This window comes from Tenrec ecaudatus, chromosome 1 (assembly GCF_050624435.1).
Source record: "Tenrec ecaudatus isolate mTenEca1 chromosome 1, mTenEca1.hap1, whole genome shotgun sequence".
NCBI lineage: Eukaryota > Metazoa > Chordata > Mammalia > Afrosoricida > Tenrecidae > Tenrec > Tenrec ecaudatus.
This window is the reverse complement of record NC_134530.1, coordinates 224710685-224731273: the sequence shown is the minus strand read 5'-3', so window position 1 is coordinate 224731273 and position 20589 is coordinate 224710685. Positions and strand designations below refer to the sequence as shown.

The 20589-nt window shown below is 57.0% G+C and overlaps 1 protein-coding gene across 6 annotated transcripts in view; it reads right to left on the bottom strand.

The window, feature by feature from the left end:
- Positions 1-5337: 5337 nt before the first annotated feature.
- Positions 5338-20589, bottom strand: part of SRGAP2 (SLIT-ROBO Rho GTPase activating protein 2) — a 272060-nt gene continuing 256808 nt past the window's right edge. For 4 of the 6 annotated variants that reach the window (XM_075529477.1, XM_075529462.1, XM_075529469.1 and 1 more), the window contains exons 19-24: positions 18422-18501; positions 15891-16071; positions 14341-14487; positions 10920-10958; positions 10388-10700; positions 5338-8366 (exon numbers count right to left, since the gene is read on the bottom strand). In XM_075529477.1, the coding sequence (XP_075385592.1) occupies positions 8010-8366; positions 10388-10700; positions 10920-10958; positions 14341-14487; positions 15891-16071; positions 18422-18501 (1117 nt within the window). In that variant the 3' untranslated portion in view covers positions 5338-8009. Of the gene's footprint in view, positions 8367-10387; positions 10701-10919; positions 10959-13115; positions 13310-14340; positions 14488-15890; positions 16072-18421; positions 18502-20589 lie in introns of those variants that run through there. The other 2 variants (XM_075529489.1, XM_075529498.1) reach the window with 2 other exon arrangements.

Genomic DNA, 20589 nt, shown 5'->3' with positions numbered 1-20589 from the left:
GCCAGTTAACCAAATGGGGAGCTGCCAGGGAAGGCCAGTGCCCACACTGGAGCCTGGAGACCGAGCGCCACCCCCCCCACCCCCCCAGGGCCTCAGCCTGGCCACACCCAGGAGGAATGGGACCTGACTCACTTCCCAGGGAGCCTCCAGAGGCCCCAGGAAGAGCCGGGGTGCAGTCGCACGTGCTCTCTAGGCTGGTTTCTCTTTCAGGGCACGAGGCCAGGAACCGGCGGTCCCTGCGCTGTGTGGGGGCCGTGAAACAGTGGATGCTAGTCCACCTTGCAAACCAAGCTCCGTGCCAGCAGGCCGGCTCGGACTCAGTGCAGCCCTCGAAGACAGGGAGAACCGGCCCCTGTGCGTTTTCAAGATGCTAACCCTTTTCAGCAGTGGAAAGCCTCATCTTTCCCCAACAAGCAGCTGGTGGTTTTGAACTGCTGACCTTGAGGTTAGCAGCCTGACGTGTAACCACTATGCCACCAGGGCTCCCTGGAGACACCTGGGGCCCTGGACAATGGTGTACACACAGGCCCTGAGGCCTACTCACAGTTAGTAACCTACCCATGACCCCAAGAGACCCCAAATCCAACCTCCTAAGGGGCTGGGCACACAGCCATTCTGGCCAGCTCTGAGGTGGCGGTTGGGTAGGAAATGGTTACAACCAGGAAATTCCATATTTCTACTGAATGTTGGGACTTTCCCAGGGCCACACCTGGTGGTTTCCTCTGCCTGCCCCACCCGGCCACAGTGACAACCCAACAGGAGGCACTGAGCATGCCGTGCTCAGATAGCACCTGTTGATTACGCCGGCAGCTGCGTCCCGCCCAAGGGGGCAGCCTGGCTGCTTCTCACCGCAGGGCCATGGGCAGCAGCCTGGGTCGTCAGTCTCTACCCCAGGTCCCCAGCTTCCCCCTGCCTGGCACAGTGCACTTCCTAGGCATTGGCGTGAGTCCCAGACCAACATCAGGCCAATCACACTCGGTGCTCAAAACCAGCTTGGACCCACTAGCCTCACCACTGGGGCAAGATGAGACTGTCGGCTCCCCTAGAGAGTGACAATCTGGGACCCTGTCCTAGAGGGTCTTCCCGTGTTAGATAGGGTGGCTGTGCCACCAGCCTGGCTCCAGAGTGACTGCCAGGAGCACAGCCCCCTGCTGGCCCACAGGGAATCAGCAGCTTTGGAGAGAAATCAACCTCGACCAGAGTTAGGCTTCCCAGGCGGCACCCCAGGTTAAACGCAGGAATGCTGTTTAAAAGGTTGACGGTTTGAACCCACCCAGAGGCCCCTTGCGAGGCAGGCCTGACCTTGGAGACCACCTGGATGAGTCCTGCTTGGTACCTCTGGGGACCCGTAGCTGGAGGGGACTCGCTGACAACCAGCGCCTGCCCATGCCTCCCTGGTGAACCTGCTCAAGCTTCACCAGCTCCCCTAAGTTCCAGTCCCACCCCGTCCCCGTCTCCTCGCCCAGCCGCACCCCCGCATTTGCACCTTCAAATGCAACAAGGGAGCAAACACACCCACTCTGCACCAGGCCCTGTGTGCTGAGCATGAAGCAGGTGCTCAGGAGCTTAGGTGAATGCTTTGCTGCTGATTCTGGAGGAGGAGGACACTGGGGGTGGGGTGGGGGGGTGGCTTGGCAGAGGCAGGGACGCTTGGCCAGACTTGGGAAGGCACCCCAGGCAGAGGCATGTGGAGCCAGAGAAGAGGCAGGGGCAGGGATGGGAGCTGTGTGCAGCGACAGAAGACGATGTCCTGTGAGGCTGCTTGGACTGCAGGATGTCTTGTCCATGCTTTATGGCTGTGGGCACCCGACTGGACAGAATGGCCATGCTTCACTGACAGGGAGTTGGAGGCAGGGCTGGGGTAGTGTGGGGGGAGGCTCCTGCAGGAAGAGGGAGCCTCAGTCAGAGGCCTCAGCATGTTTCCCGAGTGGCCTGAGTCGAGTGGCCAAGGAAGGGGTGCAGAAGGACCAGGCTCAGGAAGAGGGGCCTCCCTGGTGGCTGAGCACAGGAAATGGCTTGGGCTGCCTTCTACAAAGGGAGGCCTCAGGGTGACAATGAAAACTACGCCATGGGAAGCGCTGAAGGCAGAAGGAGCGGCAGTGCCTTTCCCTCCCCTGTGTGGCCTAAGCCTGTCTCTCACCTGCCTGGTGCCTCAGAGGTATGGGTGTGGGTGTTGATGAGTAGATGAACCAGGGTCTCCCAGCTGTGCTCATCAAAACCGGAAGGGCTGGTTGAGGAGGTCACAGGGGGCTCCTTGCCCTTTTCAGGAGTCAGCTCTGGAGGGGGGAGGGGGAGGGACAAACATTTCACCCGGACCTGCTGCTGCTCCCTGAACATGGGCAAAGGGCTGTGGAGCCGGCAGCCAGTCTTTCCGTCACCCTTCTGACGCTCCTGTACTGCCCACGCACCCCTCTATCCCACACTCTCAGCTAAGCTTCACACAGGATGGGGCGTCCATCAACAGGGAATGCCCGTTTTCACACCCCATCCCACCAGTCTGCCTTGGTTCAGTGCTGTGCTCACACCTGCCTTCCTGCCAAAGCCCCCGCCTTCCTCTCCTGAGGTCCATTCTCCGGGCCCCTCCCCACATCTCCAACATCTTCTTCAAAACAGGACCCGGGCCCTTACTCCTCTTGAGGTCTCCACTCAAAGCCACATTCGTTAGGGACGTCCCTTCATTTCATTCCCTTTGACCCCCAACTGCCTCCAACCAGACCCACCGCCCTGGGCTCCTGACAGTGCGCCGCCCTCTTATCCCACAGGCCCTCAGAGTCGGTCCTCCCTCCTCAGTCCACTGCCATTTGCCTCCCTGGCTCCTTGCTCTCGGTGACGTCTGCCTTGGGGCTTCCTGGCTGATCCTTCTCCGAGACTAGATTTCTAGAGTCTGGACCGTCTCTTTCCCATCTACACATTCTTTCCAGGAATTGCACGGCCCAAATACATGACAGAGCCAGACTCCCTGCGGTCCAGTTTGATTCCGATTCATGGGGACCCTATGGGACAGGGGAGAACCAGTCGGGTGGATTTCTGAGACCATAACTCTTTCCACACGTAGAAAGTCTCCTCTTTCTCCTGAGGCTCGAGCAGCCGGAGTTTCCAAGTGCCGACCTTGCAGTTAGCAGCTCAAAACGGAAGCTCTATGACTCTGCATAAGTGATACAAACACAACACAACACACTCACTCACTGCCACTGAGTTGAGGCCGACTCACAGCGACCCCTGTGCCTTTCCGAGAAACGCCCAGTCTTCCTCCTGCTTGCTTTCCAGCATCATCTCCCTAAAGCGCCAAGTTAACCCACAAAGTCCATCTGCTACTTCCCCGTGGCTGTCTAACAGACACCTCTGCTTCAGCAGGCCACGCAGAGATCGGCGCCCCCCTCCCCGTGGGGGGCCTTTCTCGACCAGCGCGGGCACTGTCTTCGGTACCCTGTATCATTTTCAGAGTACCGCTTGTTTTGCTTACCCATCACCCTCAGGTATAAACCACCCGACAGCCAGCCCATGTTCTGGTCTCCTGTGCAGTACAAGGTGACAGTGCCCGGCATGGAGCGCTTGTTTGTTGACTGACCTAAGGAACGAATCTTGGGAATGTGTGAAGTGGCAAGGTGGGTCACTTGAGGCCAAGGCCACCTCACACAGTGATGGGTTTGAGTCCCTAGAAGCCATCATCTTCCAGGGTCTCCTAAGCCCACATGCACCCACTGTGGGTTTCTATGGAGACGGAACTGGCGATGTGTTTGTATGTGCTTGCTGTCAACTGGGAGTCCTCGGGGGCTGGTGATGGTGGTGCAGAGGACTCACGTACTCCCTGCTAACCGAAAGGTCGGGGGGTGAAGCCACAGAGAGGAGCCTCAGATGGAAAACCAGCCATGGGCAAACCTCAGGAGCACAGTTCTCTGCCAAGGGAGGGACCCTGAGTTGGAACTGGCTCAAGGGCAACTGGCTTTGTGTTTTCATTTTTCCATTGCTAAGAGATTCTGTCAACATGGAGGAGAGGGATGAGGAAGGCCCGAAAGGAACAGCCTGCCGTCCCCGAGGAGTCTCAGAAGAGGCGCTCTTACCCTCGGGTCACAGAACCAACTGGCTCCACCTCAGTGTCACAGGGAGGCTCCTGGCCATCGCCACACTCCTTGTGACCTGATTTCAGGGGGCCTCGCTTACACTCCACAGGGTGCAGGAGCCTCCAAGTGGACTGAGGGCCAAGGGCCCAGGCAAGGGAAGCCATGCCCTCAGGATGTAGCCCGATGTCCAGGGAGCAAGGGCTTCAAACAGTGGCAGGACAGAAGAGAAGCCAGAAAAACACCGCCTAATCACTGCCCCGCAGCGGAAGCCGACTCCCAGGGAGCCTATAGTGCAGGGAGAACCGTCCCGTGGGTTCCTGAGGCTACAGTTCTTCCCAAAGTCCTGCATTTCTCTCTCTGACCTTGTGGATCTCGAGGCAAAGGCTGTCCAGTACAGCAGCAGGGCTCTTGGACAGAGGATACACGCCAGAGAGCATGAGCAGCGTCCAGCCGGGGCCTGGCAGTGGGCGCCGCAGATGGACTCTGTTGACACTCTTCTCTTGGAGGCGAGCTCTCGGATCTGTTGCCGGGAGCAACGTTGTGGTGTCCGAATGGGCCCATGAACAAAGAAGGGTGTGCCCAAGGGGCATTTTAAGCTGCCCCGTCAATTCCAGCTGGGAACTCCACCTGGAACAGACATCTCAAGGGGGGAAAGCCCCCCTGAAGGCCCGTCTGAACACCGCCCACAGCACCGGCAGGACCTCCTCCTCCCACAGCAGGGCCTGCCTTGCACAGCACACAGGACATCGGTTGGTTGTGCAAGACACAAAACCTTCAGCCACCCTGCGTCCTAGCAGGCAAGGCACTTCTAATCCCTCTCCTCCACGCAGACGCAGGCGAACCAACTAGAGAGGGCAGGGGAGGTGGATTCCATGAGGGAAGTGGTTCTCATGGCAACAGACCGCCCAATGGGGCGAGGGAGACTTTCTGCAAACCCTCTGGCTCCCACATATAAGATAGAGGGTGGAGCGGAGCGGGAAACAGGAATGCAAGAGGTGGGGGAGGCCTGGTAGCTCAGGTACCATCCCGGCAGGCCAGACTCCGGCAGTATCTCCTCCTGCAGTTGTGTGCAAGGATGAGGAAACTTCAGCAGCTGGTGGACAACATCTACCAACTACTCTCTGCTGGGGTGGGGAGGGAGAAGGTGGTTGGCTCCAAGTCCCTCTGTTGCCAGGCAGGGTTCAGTTAGAGCAAATGAAGTGACACCCCTCCCCGGCAGCTGGACTCAGGCCTCGGCGATGCAGGGAATGGGCTGGGGCATGAACGGCAGCACAGAAACCTAAAAATGTATTTTATTTTGAAGTTGTGCTTTGGATTTTCCCCAATCCGACATCTGTTAAGTGACAGTCTCAGGTTCATACAAAGCATCTCCAAGCATACATACAATATTCCAGTTATCAACACTATGTTTAAGGAATATACCATGTTACACAAACGTGACATACGAGTCGGACGCCACAACATTGCAATTCCCTGCAAGATCTACACTTCTTTTCGGAACAGGCAGTGCGCACACCAGGCCTCCGGGGGTCTGCACGTCCGGGTGCTGGTGTTTGCTCTCTTCTCCTTGTGGGGAACCAGGATGCCCTGAGGAGGTTGGTCGAGACCAGGGTTTCCAGTTGACAGGCTGCTGGTTGCAAACCCCTCTGCTTTCCACCTTGGGATGCTGGTAGCCCCTCTCCCCACTCCTCCCCTGCAAGGACTGGCCCTTCAGAGTTCACAGCAGGAAGAGGGGCAGAGCAGGGCTCTGGGACTTGTCTCGCTGGTCTAGGCAAACTTAACGGAGACGGGCTGGTCTCTCTCAGACCCGGGGAGCTGGCTTCTGGCTGGTCAGTGTAAAATGACAGTGCGAGACCTCAACTCCAGCACATTGCAGTGAGCATACCGGAGAGGGAGGTCCCTGGGTCAAGAGTGCCAGTGATGGGGAAGACCACTCAGCACCCGGGCCAGGGGCTAAGACTCAGTTTGTTGAGGTGGCGGCCACCCACATGCTGGGGGTCCATGACACAAACCAGCAGGCGGACACTGACCAGGGGGAGGGCGCACAAGCCACCTGCGAGGACGAAACAGAAACAAGGGCAGCTCCTCAACTTCGTCGTTAGGGTGCACACTGGGGGCCGGCACGAGCACCAAGCTAACGGGTGGATGACGAGGAGTGGGAGGTGAAGGGCCTGGGTTTGTCTTTGGCTGAGGCCAGAGATCCCTGGCTATGGAAGTCCCCACGTAAGCCAATGACAGCACAGGGCAGGCCGCTAGACCCAAGGACTCAGAGGACGCGGGCAGGCTCACTCTGCGCAGGAGGCCTTCAGCTCTCCCTCCAGCTCTTGGGATGGACACCTCCCCTCCCCCCGGAGCTCCAGAACACCCTTCTCATTCTGGAGACCAGAGCTCCTCGAACCCTTCAGAGTGGAAAGCTACCGCCTTCCAGAGAGCCAACTGCCAACTTCAAAATGTCGCTTCCTAGCAGATCCAAGACAGGGCAGTTCTGAGTGCCCACCGGCTCTCCTGACGGACGTGTAGGAGACAGTGCAGCCACACACACACACACCTCTAGAGCCAGAAACCTGGGGGCTGAGCTTCAGCTGGTGCTCAAGGCGCCATCGGACCTGCGAGCCCGGTGCGAGGGTCTCCGTCCGAGAGAAGAGCGGGTTGGGAGAGAGCCTATCCTTTTCTCCTCCGCAGGGAATCAGGAAAGCAGGCTACAGGACAGCAACCGTGGTTTCAGTTACCTCAGAGTCTGGCCTTAGGAAGACTTAAAAGAGCTGCGGGGTCGAAACTCCCTTAGCTGGTCCTGTGTGGATGGGTTCATGCCTCTTGGATCAGAGTACGGCCTTGCTCCAAGCCCCCTTTGTCCCTAAAGACAGACCTTGTATAATAACCAAACTCAAGGGCAAATTTAGAATGAGTTGGTCTGGGCGGCGATTTGGAGGTTAGCAAAGTTGATTTCATCATATATATCTATATATAGGATAATGAGTTTTATGTTTTAAGTGCTAAATAGTGAAGGAGAAGGGCCTACTTCTAAACCCTTTTGAGACCTGCCAGGAATGAGATACTTTGCCCTTAGAGGAGCTGGCTCTGAGCCTGTCCTGTACAGGGAAAGAGCCAGGGCCAGCACCTGAGGCAGGGCAGTCCAGCCCCAAACGCTGCTGCAGAACCTCCTTGGGCAGACGGGGCTGCACTGCTGGAGGATGGGGGAGAGCAAAAGCAATCTCCAGTGGTGAACTCACACCGAGAGAGAGGACCGGGAGGAAGGTCCTAGCCCCACAAAGCCAGGACTGTGCCCCACCATGCTAAGACTTCATGAGAAAGAGAGAAAGAGTTCACAGGCTAGGCTCTCTGGCCCAGCCAGGACGAGGGTTGTCAACAGAGACCCCTGGTGGCTCTGGTGTGAACTGCCACCGCAACTTACGAAGAGACCAGGGAAGGCTACACATGCCGCACTAGAAAAGCCTACTTGTGTACACGTGTGTGTACATAAACGTGTGTGTGTGTGTGTGTGTGTGTGTAAAACGAAGAATGGACTATATATGATTCTCTATAATCAGTACCCAAGACAAGATGCCACTGGGAGGCGGATGCCAACTGCCAACCATCTGGTCAAAGCGTCCATGCCCCCAGGGACCTGGGACCACAGGCCCCAGCTTCACAACTGGCCGGGCCAGATTTCACAGTGACCTGATGATGGACGAGGTCTATCTCTGGCTGGTCTAAGGGCGCGGTGCTGCAGCTGGCTGGATGACCATGGCGGCGGGGAAGCAGAGGGCGGTGGGTGGGAAGGGAAGGGCGTCATTCTCAGGGTTTGGGGTGATGGGAAGGCTAATTCCTGCAAGAACAACTTAGAATCTAATTTTCAACTGCAGTCCCCAAGCTAGTTAAATAGGAAGATTTTAATAACAGTCTCCAGTCCCTATAGTCCCCTTGTCTAAAACAATTAAATTATACCTATCAGACAGTACACGACTTGTCGGGGGGCTGTGGGGAGGCTGACGAGTTGACAGCGGGGCTAGTGGTGTTTGTTTTGGGGAAGACCGCGGGCTTGGGGCGGGTGGCTGGTGGCTTGACGGGCCGGAAGGCGCAGGCGATGTCACCCGCAGTGCTGGCGCTGCGCTGGAAGGCGGGCTCGGGGTCCTTGAGCAGCTGGGTGTGCAGGGGGCTGGAGGGCTCCGAGGTGGGGGCCACCACAGGGGAGGTCTTGAGGGGCTCCAGGGTGTCCAGAACCACGTCCGGAGTGTGCTTGACACTGCTCTGCCGTTCCAGCTCCCGCAGCTCATTCAGGGCAGAGTTCATAGTCGCCTCGATATCCTGCAACACAGGGAAGGAGGAGGTGAGGCCCCTGCAGGGCCCGGCCCCCAGGGCCCCATCATGAAGACATCCACGACCAGGGAGTCGGTCTGAGGCCGTAACATGTGAATGACTTGAGTGGGAGGCGCAGGGGGACAGAGGGCTTTCATGGTCATGTTTTCTGTGAACTTGAGGATGAGCAGTGCCGCTGCTGTGTGCCATCAAGTCGACCGACTCACGACGGCCAACAGGGCAGGACGGGCCCGCTGGTGGCGGAGACTGGGATCTTTACAGGGCCAGGTGGCCAGTCTTCTCTCACCGTGTGGCTGGTGGGTTTCGGTTGCTAACCGAAAGGCACTTACACCACTGCACCCCTGGTGTGGCTCAGGACGTACAGTAGTTACTTTTATGAGTCTTCATGCAGAAACAAACGTGGGTGGAACAACATCCAACCCGGTGGGGAGGGGCAGTAGGGGCCTGGGGTCGGGTGATGCACACACGGGACTCGTTACCAGCTCTTCCCCAGCTGATGACACCTGAAATAGCGAGCAGTACTTCTTGAGTAGCAGCTGAGGAGAAACATACAATCTTTCCTTCTCGGGGGTTTGAGGGCTGAAGGCGAAGGGGCGAGCTCTTTCTGAGGGGCGGAGGGAAGGTTCCATCCACCAGTCTCAGGATGCATCAGGAACCCCACCCGCATCAAGTCATGAAGAAGTCGTTACCTTCTACCCTTCACCATGGGAGAGAGGGGACCAGAGAGTGACCAGGCAGAGCCCACACAGGCGATTCACCCTCTTCCCACTCCAGATCCGAAGAGACAGCAGTCTTAGCTCAGGGGCTCAAGGGACAACCAGGGAACCTTTGTATGCAAGCCAACTGGTTCTCAGAGAGGCCTCCCAGCTCTCCTCTCCCTACCCACTACTGGGTGTCTGGCACCTCAGGGCACTGGTTGGCCTTCCCCCGGAACCAGGCTCACAGAGATCGCATGCTCCAGAGGTCCCTGGGGAAGGTGGCAGTGGCTCCACCCCGCCTGCTACTGCAAGGCTCTCCAACCTTAATGCCCAAGAAGCACTGCCTCTTGTCCTGGGCCCCACTGTGCAAGGGAGCCTGTCCTGGCCACGCACCTCTCCTGACCCTGCTATTCGCACCTGGCCAAAGGGAGCTGGGAGGATTGCCCTGGTGCAAGGAAGCCCGCGCTGCCACCGAGAGTAGAGGCCCAGAAACAGAAGGCTAGCAAAGCGAGCCAGACCTGCCGAGCCCACGGCTCAGCGCGGTGCTTGTAGGCACAGCTCCCTTAAGCAGAGCGCCACAACTAAGCCAGTGAAGGCCACACGCAGCCTGTCGCCCCTTGAAGCCAGAGGGTGGGTGGGAGGGAGAGAGGGAGACTCTCAACTCCTTTGAGCCGTGAGGACTGGGACGAGGCCTCGTGCCTACCTGGTCTAGTGAAAGTTATAGAGTTGGGAGAGGCGTCTGAACGAGCTGCTTGGAGTGGCCCCGGAAGCGGAAGTTTTAGAGGCAGGGCTGGATCTCTAATGTGTCGTGGAAAACAGAGTTGTCAGAGTGGCGCATATCCAGACAGAGGAGGCTGTCAGCCAGGGGCTTGTCTTGTCTCCACAGCCCTGGGCGTGCGGCTGGAAATGCTTCCGGTTCCAGGAAGATCGCTGCCTGCCTCCCTCCTCACCAGGGGCCCAGAGATGAGGCCCAAGTGTGGTCTCAACCTTCGGGCAGCTTCCATGAAGTCCACTGGGGACTCAACCCTCAACACATGGGTTATAGAAATGGACATGGACTTCACCCAGATCCTGTATCTGGAAGGACTGGCTTTAAAAATACGAAGGGTTAGGTGAAGGCCTGTGTGTGAGCAAGATGCCCGGATTCCTCTGTTCTGTCTTCCAGTCACTTTGGAGAAAGCAGTCTTGGCCATCCCAGCTGTCCAAAAGGCCCGCTCTTGTCCATGTCCCGGGACACCTCACATGGGCTGCACTAAGCGGGGGGACCAGGGTGGACTCATGCGAGCTGTCTGTTCAGGGGCCCCCAGTTACCTGTGCAATCACCTCTGGGTCCATGGGCCGATGGTTATTGAAGCTCTTTGACCTTCCTGCCGTCACCGTCTTCCGGATCTGTGGACTGTCCAGCCGGTTCTTCAGGGATGAGTGGCGGCTGATGGAGTTGAGGCTCCCATGGCCGGTGACGGAGCACTTACCCGGCCCTTCCTTGGGGAGGCTCTGGCTCATGATGGGCTGGGAGGACGGGCGGCAGCTAGCCCCCACCCCCGAGGAGGAGGAGTCAGTCAGGCCGTGGCCCTCACTCCGAAATGTTTTCCGGATGCTCCCAGGCTCTGGACGCTTCCTCTGCCTTCAATCACAAACAGAAGGGCAGTGTGGTCAGGAAGCCCTGCTCTGAGGAAGCCAGGGCTAGGGAGAGAGAGGGGCAGGTGGCTCGTACACCAGTTTCCGGAAAAGAAACCCAGAGCACGCATCACCGTCTCAGGTTCACCTTCCGTGGTCTCTCTGTGTATCCGCTCCCAGCACCCCCGCCCCCCCACCCAGACTGGACAGAGGACGGGACACTTACTTGGCGGCTGTGAGTTTTGACCTCTCCAGGTGCAAGGCGCTGCCAGAAAGAAGCACGGATTAAGTGAGAGTTTAAGGAGAGAGTCTCAGAGCAAGGCGCCGCCCATCACCTGCTTCCAAGAGAAACCAAAGGGCCCAGGCAGGAGGGTGCTCACCATCACCAAGGAGGTGGAGGTGGGTGGGAGAGAAGCTCGAACTCTCCTCCCGGACTTGAGCTGTGTCTCCTGGTCTGACCACAGTGAGCCTGCACTCACTCTGGACTCTGCTAAAAGACCGCTGTGTTTATGCTGCCGACATGGGACTGGCTGGGTCAAGTGGGCGCATCTTCTTGGGGCAAAACACACGTTCCCATCCTAATACATTCCAAGTCACCCCATCCTGGGTGACACCCAAGCCTCTCGTACAGAGGGGCTTGGTCCTTTGGGGGCGGGGGGGGGGTGCTCTAGTGATACAGTGGCTGCGGCTGCCGCTGCAGAGCGAATGTCACGTTCTGTTGGGAGCAGATGTTAAAGGGCTGCATAGGAGAGCAATGGAACTCCTGTTTTGAGATGCCAGCTCTGCCCTAGGGCTGAGCCTGGGGGAGGGAGTGGGGCCACCCATGAGCAGGAGGAGCAGGGACAGCGTTCCTGGACTGCCCTCACCCGGAGTGTGGCTCAGGTCTTCCTTATCGCCCATGCCTGAGTCCATGCCTGAGTCCCGGCCCAGGGCGCCAACTCCACAGCGTGCCTTCTCAGCAGTTTGGACTTTGTGGGCCAGCCTTCCTCACATAGAAAAGGATGTCCCCAGCGTCTTGCAGGGAGGGCCCAGCCAAAACCACCTCTCCATGCCTGCAAGCTTGCCCAGGACCACTCACTCCTGCCTCTGGCAGGTTCATTCCGTCACTTCCTCCTCTCTTCTCCGGGGACACGGATGGCACCTGCACACCTGACCTCGCCCGCCAGGCTCAGTACCATACTCTGAGACCACACACCATGGCTTAGCCATCTCTGAACAGCCAGCACTGGTGCTTGGCACACAGCAGGCACTCAATGACTGTGCGGGACTGAAAGGAAACGCACACCCTCGCTGCCGTGTGCCGATTTCCTTCATCCACTGGAGGGTGGCTGGCTCACAAAGCTAACGCTGTGGAGGGGCATGGCACGTGCCCTGCTGGCCCCAGGGAGGGAACCACAAAGGGGACTTCCTGCTTCAGGGAACTCTCTGTCTGGTGGAGGGAGGGGCGAGGGACGGAACCTGAGTGTGGAAGGACAGAGGCGCAACTCACAAGGCACTTAACTCAGCCCTGGATAACTTGGTGGGCACAGAAAGGCCAGCCCAAAGCTGTTCAGCTTTGGCCTGAACCGGAGACAGAACTTGGCACCTTTGGGAGTGGAGGGGAGCTGAAGGAGCTTGGAGAAGGCAGATGGAGATGGGGTGGGGGACAATATTCCTGTGGGCAGTCCTGCCACCGAGTGCTCATGGTTGGCCTGCTCACTCGGGTCCGAAGAGGCTGTGCAGTGAAGGCTCTTGTCTCCCATGAGCCCCCGCTCAAGAATCCTGCCACCCTCAAGCAAGGAGTTCAGGGAACCGCCTTGCCCTCCCCCCAGTGTCCACCTGTGGGCAGGTGGCCTCACCGATCTCTCTCCACCTCCTCTGTAGCAATGCCTTCCACTAGATGACGGCTTCCAGCATGCACCTCGGGCCTTGTCTGACTCCCTCCACCAACCCTGCCTTGGTTTCTGGATTAATTACAGGCTTCCACGCTTGTGATTATAGGCTTATAATTAACACAGACTTGTAAATAAGTGGAGGGGGGCAGAATGTGATCAGCCTACAGTTACTTTTTATTAGCTTGCCCTCCCGGCAGAAATCAGATTCTCAATGGGAAAAAATGTCTTTTTCGAGGTTTGCCTTAACTGATGGTTGGAGCTGCTAACCACAGGCCGGCAGCTTGACCCGCCAACCTGCTCTGTGGGTGGGAGACGAGTTTCCTGCGGCACAGACGGCACAGTCTCTGAAACCCGAGGGGCAGTCTGCCTCTGTCCCATGGGGGCCAGCGAGCCAGGCCTGGACTCTGAGGCAGTGAGCTGAGCAGACACTGAACTTTGTGAGCGGACTTCACCAACCGCAGGGTGGGAAGGATGGGAGATCACTGCGAGCCCACCATGCCCCCTGCCTGGTTGGAAAAAAGCCAAGAGATCCGGGCGACCTGGTGCAGTTTAGAAACAACAAGCATCTTTTATTCCCCTCCCTGTTTCAGTGTCCAGAGGCTACAGTTAACGGGGTTCCAAGGTGCAAATCGTGTCGCTCCTCCAAAGCCGGAGGGGAGGGGGCTGTACAGCATCCAAATCCACATTCATCAGAGCGCCCTGGGGCTTGTCATCCTGCTGGCAGTGGGCCAAGTTTCAGGGTCTGGCGGAAAGAGGTCTGTAGGTTCTGGGACTTGGTGTCTGGTCCCTTGAGATGAGATTAGTTCTCCAATAACCTGAGCGTCCCTAGGGGTGGGCAGCGGCACACAGGCCTGGATCCCTGGAGACAGCCAGGGCGGGTGTGTGGCGGGGAGCAAGCCCATGTGCTGTTGAAAGCCACAGTGCAAGCTGGCGGCTGGCTAGAGCCTGGCGGGTGGGAGTGGGGATTGGCAGAGGGGCTGCGTCAGGCATGATGCTACACATGGCGGAAGCAACAGGACCAAACATCAGGAGGACACGTCTTCCTGCCGGCTCACAGAGCTCCAGAAGCTCAGCCTGCCGTGGGGACCCAGTGGTGTCCTTTCCCCAGGAGTGGCCATGGGATGGGGAGAAGCAGACCGCAGGGTCAAAATAACGGTCCCCCCTGGGTAACAGAACTGCGGGAGCAAGAGGTGGCAGCTGTTGTGGTAAAAACGCACCGCTTCAGACAGCCTACGGGGCAATCCTACTCTGTGCTACGGGGCTGCTCAGCGGCAGCACCGGCTGGCTGCCAGAGGGCTCCTGTCTTCTTTCTTGGTTGGGGTGAGCAGCTGTCTCGTGGAAGACGCTGAGACGGCAGACCTCTCTCTGGCAGGCGAGACTATGATGTGAGTAAGAGCTGGAAAGGGGAGCCCCTCCGAGGGACAGTACGGAGCTGAGTGGCATAGAGTTTTGGCCAGCGCTTCAGCTGTGAAGACTGCCCGGAAGATGGGTATGGACAGACAGGCCGAGACAAGAAGAGCACCCCCACAGCATGGTGGCAGCTAGCTGAACACCTGCCCCTGCCCACGAAGCCTGCAGCAGCTTCCTCATCCCTACCGGCCCGCGGCAGCGGCGCACACACGGACGCACGCATGCACGTACACGGACAGTGAGGGCGGGGAGCTGGGTGTCCTGGGTGCAGCAGAGACACGGGGGGCAGGGTGGGAGAGGTGGGGGCGGTTAGGCCAGAGTGGGAAGTCATTCGAGGAGCAGAGAATGAAAAGCAGCGCTTACTTGTTGATGTTTGCAAGATAGATATCGGCTACATGACCCCCACTGGGACAGCTGGCCCCCGCTCTGGCTGTCACCTTTTCTTCAGGTGGCTCAGAAATGACCTCAATCTCAGACTTGGGGCTGGACCTCTCCACGACACCATCCTCGCTGGGGGAGAAGGGGTGGGCAGGCAGGGGGAGGGAGAACAACACAACACAAAAAAGCAGTGTTAAACAGGCAAGATGGCCCCCCCGACACACACACATGCGCACACACACAACCTCGAGTGGCTCTGAGGCAGTGGCGATGCCGGGCTGGGCTGGCTCTGTGAGCAGAGAGGCGAGGGGACCTCGGGGCCTTTAAATAGAAATAAATAATGCAGCCGGGCACTGCGGGCTCCTGGGGGTGCGGGTATGTGTGGGGGGTGGAAGCCTGACTAGGGAGTCGCCTAGACAGAAGGCTTCTGCTGCTCTCCTGGGCAGCTATGTGGGGCTGGGCTGGGGGCCTCCTGGAGGGTCGGAGGCAAGTCCAAGCTGCCGTTTATCTGCTGAGGTCCTGAGTGCTCCCCGGTAAGGACTGTGGCGGCCCGGAGAGGCTGGCGCTGAGGCAGGACACCGCCACGCTCGTCCATGCTCGATCGTGGGGTCTCAGGCCTCTGAGAGCTTCTGAGCCTCCCGTCTCCACTGCTCTCCCGGCCCTGGGGCTAGGGATGACACAGAAGGCCATCGCTGCTCCCTCACAGCTGCGCTGCTCTCCATCCCAGAGTGATGCCACAACTAACTGTGGGTGGGCGGCTGTCCTCTCGGAGCTCAGGTGGCCACCGGGTTTGCGACGTTATCAACGGGGGGGGGGGGGTGAGGGGGGTTCCCCTGCAGGAGGAGCCAGGAGAAGCGGGGAGGGCGCCTCACTCAGGATATCAACCTTTAAGAAATAATAGTGAGGGAGGGCTAAAAACACTGACAGCAGGGCTCCTGGGGGAGGCAGTCAGGGGCCAGTGGGGTTTGGGCTGGGCAAAGGGCTGGTGGGGGCCACGGCCCATGGGACGCTCACAATCTTCCTGGCCCTGTGCAGGCAGGTTCTCCCCGCCCCTTTCGCCCTTCTCTCTCCCAGCTTCCCTGGAATCCACCTCATCTACCTCTCATGAAATGGGGTCATTTCCACCAGGCTGCTTAAGCTAGCTTCTTCCAGAAATGTAGCGCATGAACTTTCATTTGCAAGTGGAAAAGAACCACCCGCAGCCCAAATCATTGGGGTAAGCATGGTTGTTACCGCCCCCTTCAAAAAAGGAAAAAGAAAAATGAGGAGCCAAAATGGTTTCCAGCCCGATCTGAAAAAGGTGGGGGCCCAACCGTGAGGGCACATGACCGCCTCCAGGTGTGATCGCAGGGAAGCATGAGCGCCTGCCTGGCAGGTCTCTGCAGCAGCTAGGGCAGGGCTTGGTGTGCAGGGAGGACATACCCTCACCGGCGCCCCCTGCGGGCGGGCTTCCTGAACTCACCCACAGCCCAGACAGGAGGTCTCACCCCTAATGTGAGTCAGCAACCCCTAGAGGTGCCAAGGGCCCAACGTACGTGTCTTGGACTACGATGTACTGATGGGGGATGAGTCCGTCGATGCCGTTGTGCCGGCCCTCCCACCAGTCGTCAGAAGCCCGCTGGTACAGCAGCAGCGATGCCCCCTTCTTGAAGGACAACTCTCGGGCGGTGCGGCCTACGTAGTCAAACTTGGCAATGGCCTCGATGGGTTCGCACTCTGAGAGAAGCAAACACACGTAGTTGGGACCCAGGGGAAAGCCCACGCAGATGGGCTGACAGTGGTGGGCAGGGGGCCTAGTGTGAAAAATAACCAGGGGAGGGTCTGGGAAGCAGGCCACTCAGCCACTGCCCCAAGAGACACTTACATCCTCCCTGCTGCTCTTGCTCCTTTGGCTCCCTCCACCTGCAAAGCCTCCCTGTCATCTACCTGAGGACACACGTTGAGACGCTACGCCAACATCACCTACTCGTCTCTAGTAACTTCTCTGGGATTTCCCACAGCTCTGCACACCACTCCGATCATCGCACTTGCCGCACTACATTCTTAGGCATTGTTTCTTTTCTGAGTGTAAAGCAATTCTATTAACTAAAGACAAAGTATCACAATGCAGTCTAAATCAGCTATTTCTGTGTCCTGGGCGAGAGATGAGGCTCTCTCCTCTTGTTAAAGAGCTGAAGGCTCTGAAGCCCATGGGAGGAGCAGTTCTCTCCTGTCCTGTAGGGTGGCTGTGAGTTGGAATTGACTTCATGTTCCTGAGTGAGAATTTGTGTCCAATCCCCCAGTAGAACTTGAGCTTTCAGCCTTGGTGCAGGGAAAATAATTTGCCTGGTCAACTTTTCAGAGAGCAAAGTATGGGAACATATTTTTTTTTTACTATTATCAGGGGAAATATGGAGGGAAGTGATTTGGAAAATTAAAACGTGGGGCATTTCACTTTTGTGGGTATACTTGTCCAATCTGTAAAGAGAACAAAAATGCCTATCTTACAGTTCTGCGATGAGGAGTCAGTTCATTGCAGTTTGTAAAAGTGCTTAAAACAGCCTGGCCCAGGGTGAGCACAGCCATGTAGGGGTCGCTCACTGTTGCTACAATTATCATGATCTCTTCTAGGTAGAGAAAAGTCAAGATGAGAAGGCGACTCACAGAAACCTGGCCCAAGGTGCACTCCATGAACGAGAACAGTGGTGTATCTGACTAATTCTGGGACAATGCCCACTCACTCAGCAGACCTTCTAAGTATCAGGAAAGAAAGGCTGCTAAGAAACAAACCGAGTCTGGATCGCCCTGGCTGGTGGTCCGCCCTCTGAGCCAGGAGGGATGGAGGCTGTTCTATCCATAGGAGCAGACCAGAGAAGGGGAGGGAAGCTCAGTTTTAGAAACTAAAACCACACTCCTGCTCCCTCACTGTAACCCTACAGGACAGGGTAGAACTGCCCCTGTGGGTTTCCCAGATGCCATTCTTTATCCGTGTACAAAGCCTGGCCTTTCTCCCGCAGAGCTGCCGGTGGTTTCAAACTGCTGACCTTGAAGTTAGCCACCCAACTTGGGACCAAGGTCCCTCAGCTTTTGAGACCTGTCTAACTATTCCCATTTCTGTCTGTGCAATGTTGGGTCTGTGACGCCGATTTTTCTGGATTTCCATCTTTCTCAGCTGTGATGGTAAGGGCCTATTGTGATCATTGATATATTTATATACTCCCCGGCAGGGCCAGGCACAATGTAGGACTTAACCCAAAATTAATTTTCCAAGTTCATCTACATCCTCCCCACCTCACTTTCCAAAAGGTGGTAAAGGGTCAGACAAACCCTTCTGACACCAGGACTGAAACGAGCAGCGTGGACCTGTCCTGTCAAGCTGGCCTGGAATGGCAGAGTTCTCCGCAAGGGTCTTATTCTGGTGCCCAGAACATTCTGAGGCCCCTTGTCAGCCACTGACATTTCCAGAGCCCAAGTGATCCAGGAATGGCGGTGTGAATTTCTGGAAGAAGGGCAGATTATGCTGGCTGACAGGCCCTAATCAATCATGGGTACTGCCCAGGGGCCTGCAGTGACAGCTGGGCATTCCACCTCTGCGAGTACCCCACCGGGTGGCTCAGCACGCCCACCGCTGCCTGCTGGGAAGGGTCAGCTTGTCCGTCGGCAGCCGTGAAGGCGCGTGGTTTCTGCATTCTGATTCCTGCCCCCTCACTGCCTTCTGGTGGGTTCTTGGCACAAGCTTCTCTATTCCCCAGGCAACTGCTTTTCAAGTAAGCTCTCTTTTCACTTCCCGCGACCTCCTGGAGCCTGGGCATCATGCTGGTGTCCGGTGAGACAGGGAGCGGGGAGGGGAACGAGTGAGTGGCTGGTAGTTGGAGCTGGAAGGTGGAGGCGCTCTGGAGGACTAGCTCCTCCTCTAGTACAGGGGACCTTCTCCAACCATCTGGGAAGGAAGGCTGTCTCTCCAAGGAGGGAAGGAATGGGGTGAGAAGGTGCCAGGTTACTGAGCCTGCCGCCTGTCCGACGGGCAGAAGCTCTGGAGACAGAGGCTCTGTGTCACTGATCCTGACCAGGAATCAGGGGCTCATACCGTCATCGCTCATGTGCTGCTCCGTGGTCACATCCTGGGTTGAGTCTTCGGCCGAGGTCGTCTCTCCCTGAGGGCCATCACTGCAACACAAGCAGGAGTGCCCAGAGGGACATGAGGGTAAGCTAATAGAACTCCTGCCTCCCTTTCACACAGCCTCCTGGGAACAAGGGCCTGGAATCCATCTACAGCCTCAAAACCCTGAGTATATACAATGGGAAAATGCTTACAATGGAATAGAAGGTTCAAGAGCCTCTCCAGTCTAGTTTTTTCAGACACGAAAGCTACCTAAGACTGCCTGGGCTTTAACCTATCTTGAGACACAGGGAAGAGGGGCCTTTTGAACTTACATTGTAAGTTCATTAGAGGAATACAGAACAACGCAACACTGCTCCTAAGGTCAGGGAGCTGTCTGCACGGACATAGACGTGGATGAGGCCAACTCCCTGGCTGCTGAGGAGGAAGGAGGGCAGGAGATACTGGGCTACAGTGTCAGCTCCGACTGGACCCCCGAACCAACTGGGGCTCTTCATGGCTGTGGCACCTGGGGGAAGTCACTTAACTTTGTAAGCCTCAGCTGCCTCATCTAGCAATGGAGGACAGTGATCGCTACACCCCACTGGGTTGTGTGAGGAAGCAACTAAGGCCGACTAAGGAGCTGGGCATGGAGGAGGCTTTCAATGAGGGCCCCTCCGTCGTCCCCAGCTTGATCATGCTCCACTCTGCTATGGGTGTGGCTTAGCTCTCTCCTGGGGACAAGGTGGGGGTGAGTCAGGGGGCTGGGTGGGAGCAAGAGGAGAAAGAAGAGTCTGATAGGCACTAGACTCTACAAGAGAGCAGGGGTGGAGGTCGGGTCAAGTTCACAGAACACAACAGAGGATTGGAGTCTGAAGCAACCAGCATGGAGACTTGGGAAGAGCTCGGAATGTGATTAGGAAAGTGGCTTCAGTTTCTGCTCTCCTGGCTCATGGACATTAGAGTCGGGGGGGGGGATGGAGGGGGGGCAGCAAGAGGGTCTTACTTCCCAAGAAAACATTTCCTCATTCTTAAAAATAGCCTTTTCTGGCGGCAGGGAGGGTTACGGAAGTCGTTCCCTGTGGTTTTATGGACACCCTCCCTTCACTAAGGTGACCAGATGTCCCGATTTTTAACAATTTTTCCCACATCCTGTGGTGTTTTTGAAAAGTCCCGATTTTTGGAAAGAATGCATGACAAGCTAGGGTATACGGTTTGGGGCTGCCATGTGGCTATTTCGCCAGGATATGGGTTTTATCAATGGTGTCCTGCTTTACCAATGTTAAAATCTGGTCACCTTACAGGCCTTCACCCTCAAGCCTAGCCTCCCTTCCTCCATCTTGAACCTCACAGTCCTGCCCTCTCCATGGGATGTGTCCTGCAGGCCTAGGAAGTTCCTCGGAGACCAAGTAGCCAGTTCAGAAGTCACTCCATATGGACTTAGTCTAAGGAGGTGCCCCGGATGCCAGAGAACATTCTGGAAGAGCATGGGTAAGGATTCACCTGAGTCCAACAACATGGACGTACTTTCTATTGTGTTCTGGGTCTGGTGAGCTGCCGGGGCTCAGACCACACAGGGGCAGGCCCACTTTCTTCCAGGGTGATGAGGCAGTTCCCACAGGCATTCACTAGGCCAGCGTTCTCATATTTGCATGGCCAGCAGAGTCCCTGGGAGGGCTTATTAAAACCCGATCCTATCATGCAGCCTTGGGCTTGACCCAGCAGGTCTAGGTGGAGCTGGGCCGATGCTGCTGGTCCATGGGACCCCTGGAGAAAAATCACCACTCTGGAGACCAATATGGCCCCTAGGGCAGTTCTCTTCTGCACCACAGGGGCAGTTCTCTTCTGCACCACAGGGGTGCCGTGAATGCCCACAAAAGGAGAGTTGACAAAATTTCCAGGAGTATAATCTGGAAGAGAGCACCTCAAGATTGTGCTGAAATTGAGGTTTTGTAGGAAACAGAAAACAACAGCCACAAAAGCCCTATCATTAACCTGAACCATAAGCCAAACTCTAAACAGACCAAGCCCGGGGCTTAGACCTAAGCGTAAGCCTAAACCTTAACATTAGACTCAGCCTGGGCCAAGACCTAGCCCAACCATTAAATTCGCAACTCTACTCATAACCTTTATCCTAAACCTAAATTTAATCCAAA